We start from the raw sequence: 20,965 nt of genomic DNA on the forward strand, positions 1-20,965 counted from the left end.
TTTGCAAGCAGACAATTTTATCAACCAACATGTTCAAAGGAGAAGCCATCATGATTGAAGGTGGTATATTTCAAATTGTACCTATTATTGTATTTTATAGTTTATACCATTCACTTTCCTTACAAATTACAGGATAGTTGCTAGGGTAATGTAAGTAGGGCGTTGGAATTACCAGATATGCGTGGTTTTGATTTTTATTTTTTCTCTTCAAAAGGGTCTTGAAAGAGCAAGATTTGTTTTTTGAGTTTCTTTTTTTTCAAAAAAAGCATAGATGTGGTCCCACATCTACCTGGTGTAGGACACCAACAAGAACTTCAAATGATTAGATTATAGTATGGTCTTTTTCTTTTCTTTTGGTTTGAGATTTGAGTCCAGTTTCACTCCATATTCTAACAAAATTCATTTTTCTAGCTGAACTATAGTCAAACCTAGAGCATGATAACTGGACTTTTGTGCGTTTGTGTGTGTAAAATTCAGTTACAACTCTTTAGAAGCTGAAGTAGATCATTTATGAGAGGTTTTATTGATTTCTTGAAATTTATATTTTAATTAATGATAGTGATTTGAGCTTTTGTGATGACCCATCATCCCATGGGGGTTTTTATGACTAAAAAGGATTTAATACATATTGGTTGGAGACTTAAGAGAAAGATGCTTGTTGTGACTATTGATGGTTATTTAATATTTATTTTAAGGATTTAGTTTTTCAAACTCTATTTTATTTAAGTCAAGGTGAATACCAATGGGCATAGTGTGAGGAGAGATACATAAGGTGCTGAAAGGCTTAGTGACTCCTCTCCTGAATCAGGATATTTAATGGCTTTTTCGTATGTTTTTGTCCCTCTTGCTATTTATGGTTGTATGTGGATTCAACTAAGAATCAGGAAGTTGTTGGGTTTTCTAATTTGTGTTTGCTTACACAGAAGGGGTTGCAGAATCCATCATTTATTGATTGATGCAACTACAGATCTCCTCCACGTATCCCTAAAGTTCGCATTCCTGAAGACAAGTTTCTTCGGATTGCTTAGGAACATTGCATGTGGAAGGGATTTAAAAAAGTTTCTTGGTGTATGTTGTTTGATTTCATCTTATGTCTTTAGTTTTACTCCCACTTCCCACTTCCCTCATTTTTTTTTTCCAAAGTTTCAACTTTTTACAAATTTATCCTAATTTTGTTTTTTGGGATGCTATAAATCTGTAATAAACAAATGAATGGAAGTACATTGTTATTTTGTTGAATATTGGTTGTTGTATTGTATGTGATTCGTGGTTTATTTTACTATTGTAAGTAGGCAATGGTGGTTATTTTGATTTCTATTTTGTGATTTTGTAGCTTTTGTTTCAATCTGTTGATACTATCCAACCCCGCAACGCGGGGCACCTTTTCTAGTTTAAATGATTAAAATACCCTTATAAGGATATTAATGATTTTATATTATACATGATCTCCCATTTTAATATCATGCAACCTAAATCAAATCCATTTTTTTCATCCATTGGTTTAGAGTCATTACTATGACCATACTATACTTGTTGTCCCCATTATACTATATATATATATATATATATATATATATATATATATATATATATATATATATATATATATATATATATATATATATATAAAGGGAGGGTTCATACGAAAATACAAATAATTTGCGAAAACACAAAAAGAAGAAAAATTTATGAAATTGTGACACCTCAACTTTATATTTTGGATAACAATTCATCCAAACTTTGAACTGCATAACGATAATCAACTTTAATTTTAGAAAGTACATGTGTTTTGACTTTTATAAGATAAAATTTGTTTTTACGTTTTCGCAAAATAGGGTGTCTTTTTAGCTAATATATATATATATATATATATATATATATATATATATATATATATATATATATATATATATATATATATATATATATATATATATCAAACAAGGGCAAAGGTAAACCCTACGAAGAGATCGATTCGAGGGTATAGTTACATTATTTTAGACACACGTACGTCGTCGCTTACCAAAGCAATTACAAGAAAATCTACAACGGACATCCATCCTCCTATATGCATGAGATATGAAGCTTAACTACAAGTATACATATATATATATATAATTTTTTCATGTGGCCGGGTGGGTCATCCATCATCCAACCCTTGCTTATTCATTCCACTTCTTGCATCCAACTCAAAAACAATAAACCATCCGATCAACAAACACCTGTTTCCTTGCTCACCACACCGTTATCCGCCACCTGGTCATCAAGCAGCTGAGTTGGCGGTGCTTCATCCATAATAGACTCTATAATATCTTTTGTATTTAAAAAACTCGGTTGATTCGTTGAAGACAACATCCTGGCCCACATCCGATCCGTTATCACAACCTTGTTTTGCATCTCCGTGATTCTCTGCAAAACTCAACTCGCTTAGGTTTCACTTTCACCCAAAACTTTTTCAAGGATATAATTGTAATTTCAACTTACGTAAAACGGTATGTAACATTCTCTACCGTGGACCGGGCCCACAGTGCACCCGGTGTATCCAGCCATGGCTCCATGAACCGCACTTTGAGCGAGAAGAGTGCTGTAAACGTTATCTGATGCGTTACTTGGAACAGCTCGAATCATGTACGTAGGATCTGTCATTTAAAAAATAAAAATTGTTTATCGACTGCGTCATCCAATCATGTAGGTAAAATGACGAACATACCCTTCATTACCTATATATTTTAAGTTGATTTCCATTTCCGTTCGGTTCTTGAAATGACCCTGATTATATAAATAAATCAGAAAATTTGTACCATCGTTTGACAAAATCATTGAAAATTTTGTCCTATTAACACACAGTACAACCTGTTATATTGTCTTATGTTGTGTACTGTGTGCTGTGTACTGTATACTGTACATACCTTGATCTTTTGAGATAACCACAAGCCAATGTCGTCTAAAAGCTTGTTTCCGGAGGCATCCTTGTTGTCGGTGGCTCGTAAGCTCTCAGCCACAAGTTCTTGTCCTGCACCTTCTGCAACAACAATTACCATATGCCCGTTTTCTTTTATTCTTTTTTCTATATATTCAAAAAGACCACCAGGCCCTTCAAGATAGAAAGGTGACTCAGGGATCAAACAACAATCAACATCTCGGCTTGCAAGAGTCGCATACATTGCAATAAACCCTGCATAAATATTTTAAAAAATTTAACCACAAACACTAACTTTTATTGTTCATTTAATTTAATTCTTTAAAATTGTTTTATAAAACATACCACTATTACGTCCCATTAACTTAACGAGTCCTATACAATTCTCGTTGCTCTCTGACTCAACATGTGCTGCGTTAATCGCACGTTGAGCCTCCTCAACAGCAGTATCAAATCCAAATGATTTATCAATAATCTATAAAAAAAAAAGATCAAAGTAAATGAATTTAGGAGACGAAGGACTAAAACCGACAATACTCCAATTTAAAGTACCGGAATGTCATTATCGATAGTTTTTGGAATCCCGATAACAGCAACTTTAAGACCCCGTCTTCTAACTTCCTGTATAAATACAAAAAAAAAATGGTTACACTTTTCTTCATTAAAAATATCTAATTTTGTTTCAATTTGAAGATCATAATTCATAAGAAAATTAGAAAACAAACCTCGTAGATAGCAGACGCCCCTTTTTGTGTTCCATCTCCACCTATTATATATACCTAAAATACACAAAACAATCAAGGTTATACTTATATATATAACAAAAAAATTAGTAATATTACTTGTTTTTGGTGATTTATAGATTATATAATAACCTGATTAATTCCACGATCTTCAATGCTATTGACTATCTTTTTGTTATCATAGCCACCTCGTGATGTCCCGATTATGGTGCCACCTCGTTTATGAATACCATTAGCAACTTTAGGTGTTAATGGGATTGTATTTCTGGAATAAAATCCTCTGTATCCACCCTGCATATGAATTAAAGTAGTATATAATTAAAATCATACTAAAAAAACAAGTTTTTTGTGAAGGAAAGTTGAAAGAGTTTTTACTTACTTCAATCCCTTCGATTCTTGTAACTCCATACATATCATGTAAACTACAAACTATTTCTCTAATCACGGTGTTGAGACCTGGGCATAGGCCCCCACATGTTACAATACAAGCATGAACATCACCTGATTTAAAATACACTTTTTGGCGGGGCCCAGCACGTCGAAAATGTATGCCACGAGGACTATTGGCATGAACTACAATCTGTAAAAAAGACAAAAAAGGGTGACATAAGAACATACTATTAAATTTTGTTAAGTATTACATGATAAAAACGTTCAAGAATCTAATATTGAATGTAAAGTATCAAAGTATTGACCTTCTGAGCAATGGTGTCATCCATATCTACAAAATACTGCCTGAGAAAACATAAGAGATGGTATAGGAAATTAAGAATGAACTCTATGCCAAATTTAGCCTTGAAAACAAAGAGGGAAATGCTTAGAAGTGACAAGATTATCAACTTACTTGACCACTGCATATGCAGGATTATCTTGAAGGGGATTTGGATATGTCTGCAATAAATCATACACATAAATATCAATAAGATACGCTACATCTAAAGATATGATCTTCTTGTAAGCATGATTAGATTCGAGTCTCTTCACATGGGAAAGATGAGGAGGCTTGAATATATATATATATATATATATATATATATATATATATATATATATATATATATATATATATATATATATATATATGTGTGTGTGTGTGTGTGTGTATGTTTCTGCTTGCTAAAAGGTAACCAGAATTGAAGTATGCCTAACTTTAGTTTATTGTTTATAACGAAAATTTTGAACTATAATTATGATAGTTGATTTACTTGTAAACTTAGACACCAATTTCAAACTCACCTACTCTGGTCCCAACAAATCAGCATAAAAAATGAATTGATAAAAACTAATCAATAATCAGAAGAAATTTTAAGATGACAAAATTGGTGAGCAACCTTCATCGGACAGGCATGATTAATGGAAATAAATCAAAATTCCCAAAAAGTGCCTCAAACTAATTTGCCCAAAAGAAATCATGGTTTTAATAAATTTTAGTGAATCTAACGAAGAGCATACGATCAATCATGTGTGTGTGTGTGTGTGTGGGGGGGGGGGGGGGGGGGGGGGGGGGGGATGTGAAATAAAAGCGATAGAACATACTGGAAGATCAGGGATGTAATCGGTCAAATGAGGAACATCTTCAAGTACGTAGCCATAGTCGCCGGTGACAACCTTTGGTTGAGATAACGCGGTAGTAGCCGACGGCGGACTCATAATTGAACTCTGAGGTGAAACTTTAAATTTAGCTTTTCTTCTGCTAGGGTTATCCGTCTTCAGATTACGATTATTATCGCTGCTTAACTTGAGAGCGCCGACAGTAGAACTGTTAGTTACCGAATGCATTAATGATTGAACAACAAACCTTCGAATTCAGCTAAAACAACAACAGAAATTTACACACAACATCTCTATATATGAATCGAAGTGGAAATCGATCAGGAAATAGCAGATTGAACACCAAATTAGACTAAACTAAGTTTGATCTTTTCCCAAAATTTTGAAGTTTGACTTTGAATTAACTGATTGCATGTGTTTCTGGATGCAAAGAAACATGTGGAGGTGTCTGTTTTTGACGAGAAAATATAAATTTCGATGAAAAGTGGGATTTTGTGAACGGTTTATAGAATTTCTGGGGGAAGAAGCATAAGAACAGAGGAAGAGTTTGGAAATGGCAGTTAAGGGCTTCAACTATTTGAGAATATCGGTTTTGGGGTGAATTGCTAAAAGATCTTTAAGTTTATAGATTGCTCTTTTTTGGCACTCCAACTCTTTTTTTATTCTGAATTGACACAAAACTTTTTTTTACATTTAAGTGATTTTTCTTCTTCAAACACCTAATATTATAATGACTCGTATATCTCTTTTCACAAAGAAAAAAATTACCACAACTCTGTTAGGGATATACTTAAATGTCAGGGGGTTTTATGTCATTACCTCTAAATTAAGGGTCTTTGAAAAGAGAAAGATCGTATTCATAGGAATAATCGATCCTGAAACTAGCAACCAAACATTTAAAACCCATTGTCAGTTTATCACAAATGAGTCTTCCTGCAAATTTCTGTTTTGTAGTAAATTAAAAATTAGGAGTTTTATTAAAAATATTAAAATATATTTTTAAAATAATATACAAGAATAACTCTTGTAGTTGGGTGGGGTTGTGAAGTAGTAGAAAACAGATTCGGATATGACCGTACCAAAACGAAAGAACGATTTTGAACATATAAGAATCGAAAAAGCAAAGTGTATAATATCTGTTATATATTTAAATTAATTATAAATAAATAATAAATTTATTTTAAGCATTATAAACCAAAAAATAAAAATATGTCTGAGAACAACAATGCTGAACACAATTTAAACATGTAAACTATGTAAATTTAGAAATTTACCTATAGCCTCAACGATTTCTTTGGCTTGTATGTATTCATGATAATATATTATTTTATTAAAATTATTTGCTGACAAGACTTGTTTAGTTAATGATAAATAATATAAAATGGAAGTCAACAGTATATCTTTTTTCCGGTATAAAGTGTAATAACCATTTCTTTGTGGCTCATATTGTTTGGAATCTTCTAGCGATCATACGGTATATTCTACTTTCTCTTATTCTTTTCTTTTCATGGCCAATAATATGTTATATTAGACGAATTTTTCATTTTGCTTAGAAAATATTTGAAGAACATGTTTGAAAATTACATGTAAACGAAGATGTTCGAAATTTATATTCAAAATTCATAAAGAGTTTGAGATTTATATTTTCAAACTAGATTTTTTTTTGAAAATTATGCTTGAAACACATAATTAAGTTCAAAAAATTTAGATTTTAACAGAAAAATAAATTTTCAAACTTGTATTTTGTCAAAAAAAAAATAAGTTTGAAAATCGAAAAGTGTTTGAAATTCTGCATTTTTGAACTCCAAGCTCACTTCCTTAGTTTGCAAAAATGTGTGTTCTTTTCTTATATACCAATGATATGTGATCATGTTGATGATTTATAATACTTTTAAAACTAATGGATTTTGAAAACAAAGAAATGACTTATTGTTTGTTGATAATAACCCTAGAATTATAGTACATGAAACATAACTTAAGTGGCTAATTACTATCACTATTACATTTGTACAAACATCAATGTTATATATATATACATATATATATATATATATATATATATATATATATATATATATATATATATATATATATATATATATATATATTATGCTTTAACGTAATGCATGTACTTTTGGAACCATAACATTGATGTTTGTACAAATGTAATAGTAATAGTAATTAGCCACTTAAGTTATGTTTCATGTACTTTAATTCTAGGGTTATTATATATATATATATATATATATATATATATATATATATATATATATATATATATATATATATGCTTTAACGTAATGCATGTACTTTTGGAACCATAACATTGATGTTTGTACAAATGTAATAGTGATAGTAATTAGCCACTTAAGTTATGTTTCATGTACTTTAATTCTAGGGTTATTATCAACAAACAATAAGTCATTTCTTTGTGAACGGTTCTTGATTTTTATTGGTTGATTTTTTTTTGTTTCTTTCACACTCGTTTGCTTTCCACGTGTTTTGGTCTCTCCAATTTTAATGTTGCCAATTTTGGTTATTTGGAAGTGGGTGTATCGATCTATGCGTCTCATAGACACGTATCTTCCACCACCTCTGCCCTCCAATGGCTTTTATCCGCATATGTAACACTTGACTGCTTTGCATTACATCTCCTTCTTCCTTCTTTACAACAAATCATTGATTTCTTTTCTCATTGGCTTCTAATTTCCTTATCTTTTCTTTTCAACGTGTTTGTTATAGGATCATCTTCTCCTGCATGGTCACTCATCCTCCATCTTCGTCGTCATTCTTTCTTTGTTTCCCTTTATATCTTTCGTCTTTCTCCAGGTAATTCCTTCTCTTTTTTTCCTTTTTTTTCTTTTGGATTCTATACATCGGGTTACCGAAGGACTTACGGTTTTTACTTCCCGACCCTTCCACCACCCATCACTTTATATTCCCTCCTGTTCCACCATCTTCGTTTATCTCTGTTTCTCCAAATTCCTACAGCCTTGATTTCTTTTCCAGGATGATATTCTCCCCTCTTTTCTTCTAATCCAGTCACGCTAAGCAAAATGGCTCAGCGGCGGCGTTCGGAGATGGTGGTAAAGGGCACGAAAAGGCGGCGATGGTCCAACTAGGGCGGTAACTCTACCTGGCATGCTTCAGCATGTGAAGAAGGTAATACATACATATGAAATTATGCAATTATACTATTGAATACCTTCAATTTCCTTGAAATTAGGGTTTAAATTATGTAGAAAATTAGAAATTTTGGCATCGTGTTGTGCAGCTACGTTCCCTTTGTCTTGCTATTATGAGTGGCATCATGTAAATTATTTGCTATTAGGGATCTTTACACTTGCCTTTTGCTTTTGGTATTGGCTTGTCATGTTCTTTCACTAGCATTGAGTTTAAATTAGACAGTTGAATTCTTTCATCGGTTTACTGACAACGATATATGTACAACTCCTTCCACCTCCACATGTAAGTAACTTCAAATTTTAACCTCTTTTTTCATATATATATATATATATATTTTAAAACTTAGATTCACTTTTTTTATTCAGTTTCGGTACCATGTGACAGGGCTAATTTAGAATTCAATCCATCAGGTGGTGAACAGAACATGATGAGTCCGATGAAGTTCTAGCAAAAATGTATCAAATCAAATCTTCTATAACTCAGATGTTGCAGTAACATTCTATTTATGGATCAGGTTTTGTTATGCTTTCTTTTTCACATTGTGATGCACCTAAAAAAACATTTTGCTACATATCAACTGATTTCGTGTGATCTATGTTTCCAGCTACTAGAAGGGCTTCTTAAATTGCCTGAGAATAGAGACCGTGCTGATTGCAAAAACAAATATGTAATTCATTTTATGTAGTAGGTATTATTTCAAATTATTGACATCTTTTATTTTTAAAAGGGAAGGCACCTAACCATGCTACTGGTGGCCTTGCGTCTGTTTCTTGCTGCTTTATATTCTTCTTCATACAAGGGTGCAATAGATCACATTTCTGCTAGAAGGTATGTAGATCAATCACTAGATTGACCTTAAACCATATTACATCATTATCATTTATAAAATATTATATAGTTTTCTTTTATAACCAAAAATTGTGTTTTGTAAATATAGGCCATCATTGGCATTTAGGCTGATGCCACAAGGGGATGTGTCATTAGATTGTTCTAAAATTAGGGCAGTTGGCCAATTCGTCCTTCAAAGCAATGTAATAACCATTTCAATACATCAACATTTATAAGTTTCCCAATCAAAATGAATGAAAGTAATCTATTTTAAAATTTACATTGGTTTTGACAAGTAACAACTATTTTTAAGTGAATTGACCAAATTATAAATGAACATTCATAGCAAAAAACTGCTTTATCCATTTGTGTCACATTATTGAACGATTCCACAATTTCCCTTTCCAACACCGATAACAACATCAAAGTTGGGTGACCTTAATTGGTTGTATGATGGCTGAATAAGAGGTAGTTGAACCAAAAAAATGTGAGTGTAAGAAAGAATGAAATTATTTAACAAATAGAACTTATGAATTCTAATTAAAAGTCATCTCTAGTGATACCATTTCTTTTTCATGAACTTGAAATTGATATAATAAGAGTTCTAAATTGATAACAAGTTAAAATTTTATGGGTTTTAGCATCCCGCTTTTTTATATTTTAAGAATTAGCATTGTACTTTGACATGCTCTAAATTCTGAATTCATCTACTTTTTGTTATAGCATCCTATTTTTTTCTTCAAATAATATTGATGTACTTTCACATGGCATAAAATATTTCTAAAAAAAGTAATCGGTCTGTTACATGACCATGTAGCTCTTTATTTTCTAATATGACCAACAACCTTTTTTGTTATTTAAAAAACAAAATATCACTTTCATTTTCGGTCGTTACAATTAAATCTTACAAAACAAAATGCTATAACAAACATATGAATGAAAGTTTGTTGTAACTATAATGTTGCAACAAGTTTCAAGTGTTATCTTAGATTAAAGCTTATGTTCTTATGCAAAAAATTAAAACTTACTTTCTTATTGGTTTGGTTTGATTAAGAGCAGATCAGTTACTTATAAAAACTGAAATTGAACTACACAATTACTTTCTATCCATTTGCCAATGAAAATGGCCAACAACAAGTTGCTCAATGACGATGGAAGTGTAATTTTTGATTCATTTTAGGTGAAATTGTTATATTGGGTTATACTCTTGAAGACTCGTGAATTCTTATAATCTTTATGGATGTTGGTGCTACCCAATAAAATTCCTATTAGTTGAGGGATTTTTTGATTTGCCTTTAAAGTTGTTGTTGGTAATTCAACTCCCTTATTTTTTGTATGTTGTTGTTTATTATATTTAAATGGGTAAAAACTGTCATCATTCTTGAATGTTTTAGTTAGTGTCATAACCTTTAAGATTGGTGCCAGTTTTTAAGTGGGATCTCCCTGTCTTTTTGATTTGAAGTTTTATTTTGAAAATTTTGAAGGGTCCAGGTTATGGTTTGATCTAGGCTTTGCATTGTAAAAGGTCTTTTGAGTCATTTCATGTATTTACAGGTTATTTAGGTGTTTTCGGCCAGGATATGTGTTTACGGCCAGTGTCTTCTATATATAGGGTTGGTCAAGGTCGTTTGTGGTTGTTGATCATTTAGAGTTCACGACTAGTGTAATTCCCAAGTTGTACCAAACTTTTTTGAGATATAATCATGTGCAAGCTTGATTTTCTTCTTCTACTACTTCAATTCTTGTTCTATTGATTGATTGACTGCTTGATCGCTGGTTAAGATCCATTTTCAGGACCTTACAATTGGTATCAGAGCAAAACCGGTGTCAAAAACATCTCTCAATCAAGTTTTCGGCCAAAAGGAACTTGTCTTCGCCATTTTTTGAAACTGTGTTTGGTGTTTACATGATTAAAGAAGATCCAATTTACTCATAATTCAAGTTTTCCTCAACATCTGTGTGTTTACGGCTAAGTGTTTATGACCGTAAACTCAAGAATCTTCAATAACCGTAAACTAAGCATCTTCAAAGACCGTAAACAGTGAATCTCCAACCGTAAAATGAGCATCTCCCTGACCGTAAACTAAGTGACCGTAAACCCGACTGTAAACAGAGTTTACGGTCACAAACAAATTTTTGATTTTTTTCTTGTTTTTAATCCTTTTGATTTAAAATTTTAAAATTAAAATGGATTCTCAAAGTCAAGCACATCATCACGAACTGGATTCAGTTATGGGAACAACCACGTGTATTCCAAGATTTTTGTCTGCAGATGGGTTTCCTGAATGGAAATACCGAATTGAAAAGTACATTAAGATGAAAGACTTCAAGATTTGGTGAAGCATTATCAAAGGTCCAGTCAGAATTACTACCACTATTACGGGACAACAGGTTGACAAAGAAGCTGAAAATTATACCGATGAGGATTTTGAGAAAGTTAAAGAACAGGAAAGGGCTTTAGCCACTCTGACCATGGCTTTATCTCCTGATATAGCTCAAGGTTTCAGAGAATATACTTCATCCAAAGCAATGTGGGAAGCTTTGATCGAGGTTTACGAGGGAAATGAAGACATGAAAGAAAGCCATCAGGATATGCTATGACAAAGATTCAACATGTTCAACTACATCCCAGGAGAAACCTTGGAAGCTCAGCTGCAGCGATTCACCACACTCACTACTGAGATGAATATAGTTGGGATCTTCTTGACTAAGTCCTAGATAAATAAAAAGCTATTGAATGCACTTTCAAAATCGTTGGATATGAATGTAGCTGTTATCAAGAATACAAAAGATCTAAATCGTCTCACTCTTGCTGAAACAATGGAGATTATCAAAGCCTATGATCTTAATGATAAGCAGTGAGAGATTAATCATGTGAATTCCTATTCGTCTGCAAATCTCGGGATTTTTTCAAACAATGCTCTTTCATCACTCATTTCCTCTCCAGGCCAAGCGTTTGTTGTTCAACAACCTTAGATTCAAACTTTTGCTACTCCATCAGCAACATCTTTTATTGTTGCGTCATCCATGCCTCACTCACAAAGCCAGTCATTTGTTGCTCCACAAGCTGTTCCCTCCTCCAATGTACCAGTTGTGGCTTCTTCCTCAAACTCCAAGTAAAGTGATGAAAATCTTGCTCTTTCCACTGGACTTGTTAACTGTTATAATGCCCTTGTAGCCGGAGAGCTCCCACCTCAACTATCATTTGCTGATATGGATCAAATTCATCTAGGATATGTGGAACATATGGATATTACATGGCAAATGTGTTTCTGGGCTTGTCATTAATAGCGATTTAATAGTCTAGGTTAACCTTTGTAACCCGTCTTGAAATAATAGAGATGTATTATTTGAGTATTATATGTTTTGTGCTTAATTGTGTGACTTAAATGAATTAAGAATGAAAATAAGCGTGAAAATGAAATGTTAGATAAGCCCGATATTGATACATGAAGACGTAGTGGTCATGACGAGGTTTCCGAAAATATAAGGAATGCAGAAATCTGAGTTATAACGAAGAAGTTATGATTTGTCGAAGTTTCATGACAGAACGGATACGACACAGCGCGACGTAAATAGTGAATTTATGATAGAGTGATATTTAGCTCTAGTGATCTAAACGAATGTCGTCAAATACGTTAAACCGTGAGCGTGCATAAAAAGAACGCCCAAATCTGACTTCGTATGAGGAAGTTATGATTTTTCGAAGTTTCAGCGTAGCAGTAGACAACCCGAAGTTCGAATATGAGATCGAGCGATATTTAGCCAAAACTTTCTAAATGAGAATTCAAGATCTCATCGATAGTAGTCTAACGGTAAAAAGACAGACGAAAACGGATGTTAGATGAAGAAGTTATAAGTTTCTAACGGAGTTTTCCTGTCCCGGCCTACTAAAAATAATATATTAATAATATATTAAAAAGAAACTCAAAATTAGCCAACAGTGTACAAACCACATTTGTAGAGCAAAATCTCACCTACGCGTGCATATAAAGAACGTCGAAAACGGATCTCGTATAGGGAAGATATGAATTTTTGAAGTTCGGGGCACGAAATCCGATCTTGTGTCAGAACTCACGACGTGAACAATGTCTTCACGACGTGAACTCAGAATGACGTCACCTGGACTCTGCCATACCCCACTCGTGATGATGCATGCAGTGATGATCAAGCCCCATGTCGTGATTATTAGAAACTCACGACGTGAGTGCAGAAATTTCACCCTATAAATAGAAATCAAGGGTCAGCCGATTTTGGTTGCTCCTCCCTTACTCCCCCACTCCTGATACCCTCTCTAAGCCCTATTTTAACCCCCCGAATCCCCGATATCATTCCGAGACCCGAACCAAGTCCCGATGCCCCAAATATCCTGAGAAATGCAATTCCTGAGCCGAAGCTCTGCCCACGAGAAGCCAATTTTTGTGAAGATCTTCCAGATCTACCGAATAATACTACTTCTACAAGCCATAGATTTGTCTGATCATCTTCTGATCAAGTGAGTGTATAGTCCATTTCATAAACACAATTTTAATACAAGTATTGTTTGAATGTATTAAGTATATGTTTTGTGTGAGTGTATATTCCTTTTCTTCTAACACATAGATATAAAGTGTCTCTGAGTGAATACATGTTATCTGTATATAGATATATATTATCTGTTATTTGGAATGAATCTGTATATCTGGAATGAGTATTAAATGAATATCTTATCAGTTTTTAAGTTGCATATGTATGCATATGTATATTGTTATCTACAAAATGTTGGGTAGAACTTGGGTAGATAGTTGATTTGTGATAAACTGGTGAGAGGCCTTGATGTTGTTGTTGTTGACCTAGTCATCTAGCGGAGTATGGATGACGACCACAGACTCTTTCTAGACAGTCATGTGGAATGCTAGCAGGTTCATAACCTGTAGGTGTTGTAAACGATGTGTTCACCGGTGTACTCTATCCCCCTCATGGTTGTCTTTAGGACACCTATTGATGAGGAAACCCCTTGAAGTAATGTCCGTCCTGATGAAAATCCTAGATTAGGTCCCTTGTCATAGATGTTGTTTTAGGGATGTAAAGTAAGGATAATAGAAATGGGTAATCGGGTTATTGTTGATTGATGAAATTAAATATAATTATTTGTTGTGGGTTGAAAACCCTATATGCTCATCAGGCTCCCAAGCCTGACACACTCAGTTTATTTGTATTACAGGTAGTGGTGTAAGGGCATAAGATGGATGAATCATCAAGTTATTTTGATTATAAGCCTGTATATGTATATAACAGTTGTATAGCTTGTAATATGTTGTTTATATTTTTTGATCTGTATCGGAACATGACATCCCGAATTTTGTTATATAATGAAAATACATTTCTTGATGAAATGCTTTTATATATTTTATTTGATCATGTTTTGTTTTGGGAACAAATTTCGTAACTCTTTTAAATCAAAAGGATTTACTCTGAAATTATTTTAAAAGAATAAATGAAACCGGTCTTTTCTGGCCGTGATTTTGGGGATGTCATAGAAGGTCAACCCAGAGGCTCCAGTGGTGAGGAGCCGAGCTTTCCAGTTGACAACCGAGGAGGCACGCGCTACACCCGATGTGGTGACAGGTATGATTTCTTCTCTTTAATCTTTTATGTTATGTCGCTATGATTTTGATATGTTATATGTGTGCTCTATTTAGGATCGTTCCATGTGAACGGTATCCCACTTCAGGTTTTGTTTGATTCGGGTGCTACCCGATCGTTTGTTTCTATTGCGCTTAGCAAGAGGTTTCCTGAGTCCTCGAGCACGTTAGATTGCCCTCTAGAGGTCGAGATTGCAGATGATCGGTTTGCGCGAGCATCAAAAGTTTTCATCGACTGCACGCAGCAGTTGGTGCAGATCAGAACCCTAAGTGGGGGAGAGCTGGTGGTTCAGGGCGAGAGGACACAACGAGGCCAGTCGTATGCTCAACAGCGAGGGCTATGCGCTACCTCCAGCAGGGTTGTGCAGGATTGTTACCTATGTTATGGATACCCAAGAGGTGGGTGAGATGACGGTGGGAGATGTGCCAGTGGTACGAGAGTTCGCGAATGTATTCCCCGAGGAGTTGCCTGAGATACCTCTGGAGAGGCAAGTAGAGTTCAGCATCGACCTACTCCCTGGTGCGACTCCGATAGCCAAGGCACCGTATTGGTTAGCTCCTCCTGAGATGCAGGAGTTGTCTACACAGCTGCAGGAGCTGTTAGACAAGGGATTCACTAGACCGAGCAATTCACATCGGGGAGCCCTGATTTTATTTGTAATAAAGAAGGACAGGTTGCATCGGATGTGTATAGATTATCGGGAGCTGAATAAGGTAACAGTAAAGAACCGTTACCCGCTCCTGAGGATTGATGGCCTCTTTGACTAGCTACAGGGAGTATCTTGTTTCTCCAATATCTATTTGCATTCAGGTTATCATCAAATGAGGGTCAGAGAGGAGGATGTGCAGAAGACTGCCTTTCGCAAGGTGTACTTCGGATGTTGGGCGCTCCTCTTGTACGCAAGGCGTAGCGAGGCCAGATGTCACCGATCCGAAGCGAGGCGTGGTCAACAAGCACCGGCCCAGATTATGCCATGTCATCACATTTCGCATATTTGTATCCCAACTTCTAAAATTAATAACTTTTGCATACGAGCTCCGTTTTCGTCGGTCATTATTGTTGGATTAGTGTCTAAGTCCATAACTGTTTTGGTATGTACTTGACCCGATTATGAGCATGGTCCTTTTGGGTTGCCTTCACCATAGCAATATGTAGGATGATTTAAGGAGAGAAAGGTTTAAATATGATTTATTAATATATTATGAGAATAATATATTAAAGGAGAAATCATATTGTTTAATTAATATTGGTCAAGAATTAATTAAGAATTAATTTTGTGGTTAAAAGAGATTAATTAAACTTAGGGGACTGAAGTTGTAATTATAAGATAATTATAATTGGGCTATGGATCACCTAATAATATATAGGTTGAACGAATTCTATGGGAAGCCCATTAGAAATCGTCCAAGGGATATGTTTAAGGAGTCCATGGGCTGCTTAGGGCCTAAGCAGTCAGATTAGGGTTTCCTAGTTGTAAACCCTAATAGCCTACATGTATAAAAGGGACCCTTAAGCCCCAAAAACGTGGACAACACTTCCATTAGGGTTTCCAGCCGTTTTTGGTGCCTCTTTTTCTTCTCCTCTTCATCCAAGTTGCATATGGTGTTTGTGACTCCATTAGAGGTACTACACTTGTGGTACTTGCTTTCAAGAGCTAAGGAAATTCAAGGAACTAGTTGTTATTGCTATATAACAACAAAAGGTATGTGTTCTAGCTTTATATATGAATTTTGAAAATTATAGTAGCATGCCAGGTTTCTTTTTGTGTTCATAAAGCTGTATAACTAATAGTGAAAACATAGATCCAATACTAGGGTTGCATGCACACACAGGATTGTTTGTTTAAGACCCAACAGTGGTATCAGAGCCATTGGTTTTTGTTTTCAATTAGCTTTTATTCAAATTTGTGAACTTGACATATTAGGGTTTATGGCTAATAAACCCTAAAGGCTAGGTAATTTTCGCAATTAGGGTTGCAAAACCCTAGATCGCGATTTTTGCTAGGGTTTCCCAAATGCTTTCCTTAGCCTCCAAGATTTTGAAATCTAGGGTTATCCAACCCTTGGATTTCGAAATTACCTCCTTCCCCAAGGTTAGATCCTAAATTTTAGGGATTTGGATAATCCCATATCTTGTAATTATCTTTTAATTGTTAAATATGGTAATTAAAGATCTTGAATTATCCCATCCCTTATTTTCGAGATTTAGAGAGGGATTCAAGGGATTAGGATATCTTAGATGTATAATTGGTAATTATCCTCATGATCTAGATAATCCCTTGTGATTTAATAATTTAAATTAATTGTTTAATTTATGGTAATTATTAAATCAAGAGTTTTAATATTTAAAATTTTAATTTAAATGTCTTAAATTCGAAAATTTTAAGTGAGATTAAAACCTAATTGTTTTGAAGAGTTTCAAAACTTGCCCTCAAGTTTTGGAATTTAAATTGTTGATTAAAAGTTAATTTTGAAAGTCTAAATTCCAAAACCCTGATTTTGAAAAGTTCAAATTAAACCCTTATGGTTTTATTAAATTAATTAAGTGTATAATTAAAAGAGATTTAATAAATCCATAATGATTTTGGTTAGTTAAAAGTATAATTTAAACCACCTAGTATTTTAAAAGTGTAAAATACACCCTTATACTATATATAACATTAAAAGTTTAATATTATATATGTATAACTAAAAAGTCAGTCTTACCGTTAGTAGGCCTCATTCACGAAACTAGTCTATAAGGGGTGTTTAAGGAAATTGCCTATAAAATGGCGATTGAATGGGTATCCACTCTTACCCACCGCACTCTTGACTAGTGGAGGGTCGTTAGCCGAACGGGTAGGATAGGACAGAAACCTTCCATTATAAGTATAATGAAGTACAAAGTAACTAAATGCTTTTTCAAATTCCCAAATCATAGTTACTTTAGGCAAAATGTGAAATTGTATGCTAACCCATGGAATTACACTTCGTACCCTTGTCAAACGTTAGTGGAGCATGTGTGGTTAACCGGCACACTAATTTGGGGATGACATTGGTGGCAAAGGGTGGCTCGATGCTTATCATAGATCAATGGAGCGTGTGTGGCTGACCGGCACATTGATTAGGTGATAGTAGCATTGGGTGCACCACGTGATTCGTATGGTTATTTACACCTTGTTTATGATCCTCGGCATCCCAGTCACGAATAGTAGGGCATAATCGAGATTAAACATGCCATTTGAAGAGTTCAATGAGTCTCAAAAGATCTAGGAGTTTCAATTCATTTAAAACTTAAACTTCTTTTTCGTTTTTCATGGTGGAAATTGGTAAATCGTCATTTACCTACCTTCAAATATTCTGCAACTAGATTACGGCATCCCTCTTCTAGGTTGTAGAGTATTGTGTTGGATCCTAGCTTGATGTTTCATTTGGGTGTTGCATCAAGAATTCTAATAAACTTAACTTGAATTTTCTCCCGTTTTGTAGATGTCTGAATCTTACAATGGTCTTCCCAAATCCTTTGGAACAAGCTTTCCAAATAAAGATGACGTTCCGAGATACGATCAAGGAAATGAGAGTCATGCTTCACTTCCTCCACCTCCTCCAATTATTCTCCCTGACCCACAAGTTCAAAGGCTTGAAAAGTTCAAGCTCACTCAAGCCCTTTTGGCAAGTAAACACGAAGATGGGAAACATGTGTGTGCGCACGTCTTAGAGATGAAGTCATACATTGATAGGTTAAACATGTTGGGAGTCGAGATTTCAAGTGAGTTAGTTGTTGACTGGGTTCTTCAGTCACTTCCTGAATCATATAGTGAGTTCGTTAGAGAGTACTATATGATGGACCACGACGTGACCCTAATTGATCTCACCTATTTGCTTATAGCTGCTGAATCAGCAATGATTTGGCGTGCTGGTCAAGCAAATTTGTCTAGTGAATCAAACTCCCAAACTTCAATGGACACTGGCAACATTGGAAGTCCAGAAAGAACTAAGTCTGTGATTGTCCGATGTGTTGTGCCAAAGGAGTCTATTTGCTTTTATTGCCAAGAGAAGGGGCATTGGAGACGAAGCTTCCCTAATTACCTGAGAGATCTAAGAGATGGGAGAGTCAAGACGTATGGCTCTGCTTCAGGTAAAATCCATTAACTAACTCTTTTAAGTTCCTATTCTAGATTCTTAATACATGATGTGATAATATTACATTTTGATGTTTTGTAGGATCGAAGAAAAGAGAGGAAGCTTGAGAAAAGAAGTGAGCTGAATCTGATCATGAAGAAATGGATTTCGATCGCATTACTTGAAGAATGGATTCTTGAGCTACAACTTGGAGTTAGAATAGATTGTTAACATAGTTTTTCAGTTGAATTGCATTGTAAGGACAAGTTTTTTCCGCAATAAAATAAATTTTGATTTTGTCTTATTTATTTATCCTTACAATGAAATATATGAAAATTTGATGTTCATGTACTTCTATTATTAGCAAAATGGATTTGATTCTTAATTATGGAAATGTCAAAAGTGTACCAAATAGGGAGACTTTCTCATTGCCCAAGTTTCAATTGGACAGAAACTTGGAATCATGCAATGTGTATTGTATGATGAATGGAAAACTTTCACATTTAGGAAACTTAGACTAATTCTTTGGCAAAGTGTCAATTAAAGGACAAGGAGATCAAGTACACAAGGTTGTGTGTTGATCAAGTCCACCACAAGAGTGACAAAGATATTCGTCATGATTTACTAAAGCTTAGTAAAAATGATTATACTTATAAGATTAAGTATAATTCTGAGTTGATTGAAAAAGTTTCAATGAATAGTAGAACGAATAAAGAAGAATCAAGTAGGCAGAAAGATAAAAGTTTCTCTATTTTAAGAAGAAGGGAGAGTACCTTTTATTGTGTTTTATGATAAGTCTTAATGATTAAGAACCATATCTCAATTGATCCTCTAAGTGAGTCTTAGTGCATTTGCATGTCTAAGAAGAGGTATCAAGTATTGTAGAAATGGATATATCAATAAGTCAATCATACTTCGTTCCAATATCAAGTCTTAGAGTCAAGATTGTGACATTGAGTGAAAAGTATTAAGTAGGTTTATAACACTCATCAAATGTGGAATTTGGAAAAGTTTTCTTATTCTTGCACATTTGAAGTTGGTAAGTTGTGCTGTCTTGGATAAGACAAAGACCAACTAGGACCAATTGTGTGAAGTGTTTTGTCTTGATAAATGCTTCACTAACTCTTGAATATTTGTTTGTCAAGAAATGTTTCTTGACAAGAGAATCTTATATGTCAAGAAGTCAGTGGGAGTCTTAATGGTCTTGAAAAGTTTCAAGAACAAATCAAGAATAAACCTTATCGATCATCACTAGCACACGACTTGAGGTTTACAACCTATCGTGCTGAAATTGTTTTGTTTTTGTGCCATTCCAATTGAGTTAATTGTGTATATGAGTTCTATGAGTTCTCATTTGAATACACACTAAAGCCTTAGTCGATGGAAAGTAAATCGATATGTAAGGACAAGTTACTAAACTACTTGGAAGGCATGGTGGGCACTCGTGTTACCATAGGGCAAGAAATCAAGATTAAGAAAGTTCAGTCCATATGAGTTTGGATTTGTCGCAAACCTTGGTTTTGGCAAATTCACATGGATAGGAACTCATACACCATAAAATCTAAGTGTCATAAGATTCCCTCCTTCATGAAAATGACTGTGAGGAAATGCTTTCACTAAGAGAGATTTTAAGAAGATAGCAATTGTGAAAATTGTATTCTCAAATTCGATTATGGTTACGGCATCCCTTTCCATAGTTCGAATTGTGAGATTTGGAAATTAGTTTCAACATTTGGAACTTAGTAACATAAGTTATGAATTGTTGAAACACACATATGAGCTATCTAAGGCAAAGGTGTATAAGGTTAAGAAGCTTAGATAAAGGCTTATCGAAGCATCTGGTATTTGAAATATGAATTTCAGAAATTCAATAGGCATTGTTTTCTGGAAGTTTATTTGTTTTCTGAATACATGTCAAAGCTAGTGGGAGCATAAATGTTATGCTTATATGATAATCATCATGATAGTGGGAGCATAAGTGTTATGCTTGTATGATTGTTATGGCGAGTATT

The 20,965-nt window shown here is 34.2% G+C and overlaps 1 protein-coding gene across 2 annotated transcripts; it reads right to left on the bottom strand.

The window, feature by feature from the left end:
- Positions 1–1,949: 1,949 nt before the first annotated feature.
- On the bottom strand, positions 1,950–5,782 carry LOC145009087 (ATP-dependent 6-phosphofructokinase 6-like). Of its 2 annotated transcripts, XM_078967751.1 has the most exons (13): positions 5,501–5,782; positions 5,200–5,422; positions 4,508–4,554; positions 4,359–4,398; positions 4,043–4,243; positions 3,796–3,954; positions 3,646–3,699; positions 3,473–3,541; positions 3,266–3,395; positions 2,910–3,175; positions 2,721–2,769; positions 2,485–2,639; positions 1,950–2,409 (listed from the first exon to the last, which is right to left on the bottom strand). In XM_078967751.1, the coding sequence occupies exons 1-13, from the start codon at positions 5,503–5,505 to the stop codon at positions 2,212–2,214; spliced, it is 1,596 nt and encodes a 531-aa protein (XP_078823877.1). In that variant the 5' UTR covers positions 5,506–5,782; the 3' UTR covers positions 1,950–2,211. The 2 variants fall into 2 exon arrangements, with proteins under 2 accessions (XP_078823877.1, XP_078823876.1); XM_078967750.1 differs by having other exon boundaries at positions 5,200–5,782.
- Positions 5,783–20,965: the final 15,183 nt, after the last annotated feature.

This window comes from Lactuca saligna, chromosome 8 (genome assembly GCF_052625555.1).
Source record: "Lactuca saligna cultivar CGN05327 chromosome 8, ASM5262555v1, whole genome shotgun sequence".
NCBI lineage: Eukaryota > Viridiplantae > Streptophyta > Magnoliopsida > Asterales > Asteraceae > Lactuca > Lactuca saligna.